At 37.2% G+C, this 3,694-nt stretch overlaps 1 protein-coding gene across 1 annotated transcript; it reads right to left on the bottom strand.

The window, feature by feature from the left end:
• Positions 1 to 1,729: 1,729 nt before the first annotated feature.
• Positions 1,730 to 3,656, bottom strand: her13 (hairy-related 13). The gene is made up of 4 exons (XM_073040904.1): positions 3,459 to 3,656; positions 3,279 to 3,365; positions 3,109 to 3,190; positions 1,730 to 2,929 (listed from the first exon to the last, which is right to left on the bottom strand). The coding sequence occupies exons 1-4, from the start codon at positions 3,528 to 3,530 to the stop codon at positions 2,475 to 2,477; spliced, it is 696 nt and encodes a 231-aa protein (XP_072897005.1). The 5' UTR covers positions 3,531 to 3,656; the 3' UTR covers positions 1,730 to 2,474.
• Between the last annotated feature and the right edge of the window lie 38 nt (positions 3,657 to 3,694).

Here is a 3,694-nt window from a genome sequence, read left to right as displayed (position 1 = left end):
GTACAGTGCTTCCCTAAACAAGATGTCAATTAACAAGAACTCCAAAACGTCTGATTAGCTGCATTAATCATATGTGATCAAAATATATTCTAAATATCAAAATACTGTAAATATGCATTACATTCTGCAAGGCCAGTTGTTATCATATATGTGACTCTGGCTACACATTTATGCAAAATTCATTCACAAAGACACAATCAATTACCAAATTTCAACAATTGAAATAACCAACCTAAGACCTTTTTTGGCTTCACAGTAAATATTTCCCATTGTAAATAAATGAGATTGATTTTATTTTTAATCCATTTAAATTTAATAGGGAATTAACTGTCATGTACATCATATTTTCTCAAAATTTAACCAGTTTGAGTACCAATGGGAGAATATATATTACACAATTTTTTTCTCTATAAATCTGCAATTGCTACCCTTGCTATCAATTTGTTATTTATATATGCTTGTTATTGTATTTATATGCCAAACAGCAGTAAGATCAGATGCAAATTTCAACATTTAGAAGGACATAAAATTTGAAAAATACTTTCTATGTGAAGAACAAAGATGTATTGCACTGAAGCTTTTCATTCTAACCTACCAAACCTATTTACCTCCTTCAAGAAATATAATATGCAAACAACAGATTATCATTGGACTGCCACCTACTAATCACACCAAGGACACCCAGAAAATACCCAAGAACAACTACTGTCAGAGCTATACTCATGGACAACAAACAGAGCAGATAGGACTCTTTACTTTCACTGAACATTCAAATATACAGAACACTTAGACAAATTTTATCAGTAATCCAGCAAATGAATTTGTATTCATGGCCTTTGGCCCTCCCAAGTGCTTTACAACCAATGAAATGTTTTTTGAAATTTAAACAAAACTTCCCAAACCTTTGAAGTACAGCTTTGCTTTTAAATAATTATTCTTTTAAATATATGATCTCTAGGATAAAGGTGACATTGGCAAATTTTACTGAATATAGTAGTGAGATTAGGGCCAGATTTCAGAGTTGACACTAATTTTTTGACCATGGAAAAGCAAACCTTTGAATAGAGACTAAGTAAAAATTCACTGTATCCTGTTAGTGTACACTCACACAAATTAATTGCAGTGTTTGTTTTAAATATAAATCACAGCTAATTCAAATAACAGGTTTTACAATTTACTAGTCTGAATGACATTATACTTCTATTATTTCCCCATTTCAGACACTAGCTTCTTTTGAATATTTATAGCAGATCTTAGAATCTACTGTATATTCAGATCCTGAATTGCTTTGAGTCATGTCACAGCCGGTAAAATGTGAATGGGCTATCTTGTTAAAACATATACCGAACTATTTCCATCATGAATACACATACTGTGGTATCAATGACTACAGTGTAGCAATGACTCTGGTCTGAGAACCATGAAAAATTTAATTGTTCTTTCAAAGATAGATTTTGATTAATACATGCTGTGAAGAATGCACAACTGCAAGGTATAGCTCTACTAACTTTGCCAAATCAACTCTGGAATTCCCTCTATTTATTAAAACTTACTCCTTTGACCAATAAATTTGGTCATTAGCTGAACAATGCCCTGAGAGGCAGCTGTCAAATGTTGCTCACTAATGCTGTGTGAAACACCTTGGAAACTTTCTGAACGGACATTTACATGAACTGCAAAGTAGTATCAGACCTGTCATGGAAGGTCACAGTGTAATTCAGTAGTCAGTCATTTAAAAGTGGTAAAAGTTTATTTAAAAAAAAGACAAAACAAGAATAGTCAAACTTACATTACTGACAAATATACACACACACACACAATTAAAAAATACATTAATGTGCTAGCAGAACATTTCAAATGTAACTGTGGACAGAAGCATCGGGGAACCAGTACACAAGTTTCCAAAAGACAGATTCCTAGTATCAATAAGTACATATACATCTAACCTTGTTTTTCTGCACAATTCTAATTCAGTCTTCCTTCACTGAAGGTAGATACTGTGGACCCTGTTACCAATAAAAACTAACTCCAAAACAATCCCTTTAAGGGATTATAACCTTTGTAAACCACTAGAATTAGAATGTTTACATGTTTAATCATGTGTGCACGATTTTATTTCCCCTCAACCATGTAAAAAAAGTTAAATGTTGTGCTTTGTCGAAGCGCTTTGTTTCACTTCTCTGTTACTAAGAAACCCGAATACCTCTTTACCCAGAGACGCAATTAGAAATTCAAGATAATATCTAACACAGCTAAGCTTAACATAGGGTATTGGCCAATTGTATTACTCCCAATGCTATTTTTGTTCAGTTTCTTTAAGCATATCTCCTCGTTCATATCATATTACTGCATTTGCTATCGGGTCAATATTGTTCATTAAAGGCAGTGATGACAAGCTACTGGCTCCAAAACGGCTCCAAAACATCCCCAAACAAGGCAGCTTTGTTAATTCTGCTCGGTCCCGGTCCGTTCAGTTACCACGGCCTCCAAACAGACTTTGAGTACATTGCAGGGGAGGCGTTTTCTGTTCTACAGTTATCTACTTTCTCTGGCAACAAGGGGTTCTGCCCCGCAGGAGTCGAATCGGCGTCGTCGACGTCGGAGTACACATCGTCGCTGGAGGCAGTGGATACAGGAGACGGTGCAGAGGAGCTGAGCTGGTCTCTACCTGTGGGGGACGCCAATACGAGGCATACGTCGTCAGGCCCAGGCCACATACTGGAGCTGGTTTCAGCCATTAATTCACCCAGTAAATCCTGAAAGTGATCTTCGCTCAACGGCATAGACTCCAGTAGGTGATTCAGTAAATCGGCAGCGACTGCAGAGTCAATCCCCGGACAGTTTGAAACGAAAGTGTGGACTTCGTGCATGCACTGAATGTAGCCAGCGGCAAACCTCTCATTCGCTTCCTCGTTAAACCTGTCCTTTTCTGCCAACAAGGAGAGAAGGGAGAATTTTTTTCCTTAAAAGACACAGCTTTCATTCGCAAAATTGCAATTAAAATTTACTGTCCACGTTCTACAAAGGTTATACGATGCAATGATATTTACAATAGATTTTAAACCCCACGACTTCCAATCTTCTATTTCAACCTTACAAACTACTCACCAATATTCCTGTTGCAAAGTATGTTTTGGACTCGTTTCACCGTCATCTCCAGCACCTCCGCATTCTCCATTTTCGACTGCAGCTGAGAATATTTAGCACATTTTAGTTTCTTTTAAATCATAACTGAAATCTGAAGGACTTTTTTCCCATCAGTACAACTTAAAACTCACTTCCGTATCCGCCAAGATCAGTCTTAATTCTTGCAAGCTCTCGTTAATGCGGGCTCGCCTCTTCTTCTCGATCAATGGCTTGCGAGTCTGCAATCACATAAAGAATCGCCCGGAGTCAGAATGACAATTTTCATGCACAGCCCCTAATTCAGAGTTGCTCTTTTAAATATGCGATCTTACCTTCCGATCTTCTTTGATTGCATAAAAGTCTCCTTCATCCCTGCCAGATCCCGGTTTGCAGGCTGGAGCCATATTGTTTAGGATTCCAACAACCTTCCCAAATATTTCTTTTAAAATCAAAAAAAAATCCTCCCACCAAAGCACGTTTCGCCAGCAGCTGGTACGCGTACAATCTCCTTTTTATTCACTGTACCCTGCCGTTGGCAATCTCTGTATTTATACCCGCTCGTTTGCAT

The sequence above is a fragment of the Hemitrygon akajei genome, chromosome 3 (genome assembly GCF_048418815.1).
Source record: "Hemitrygon akajei chromosome 3, sHemAka1.3, whole genome shotgun sequence".
Lineage (NCBI taxonomy): Eukaryota > Metazoa > Chordata > Chondrichthyes > Myliobatiformes > Dasyatidae > Hemitrygon > Hemitrygon akajei.
This window is presented reverse-complemented; position numbering and strand designations above follow the sequence as displayed.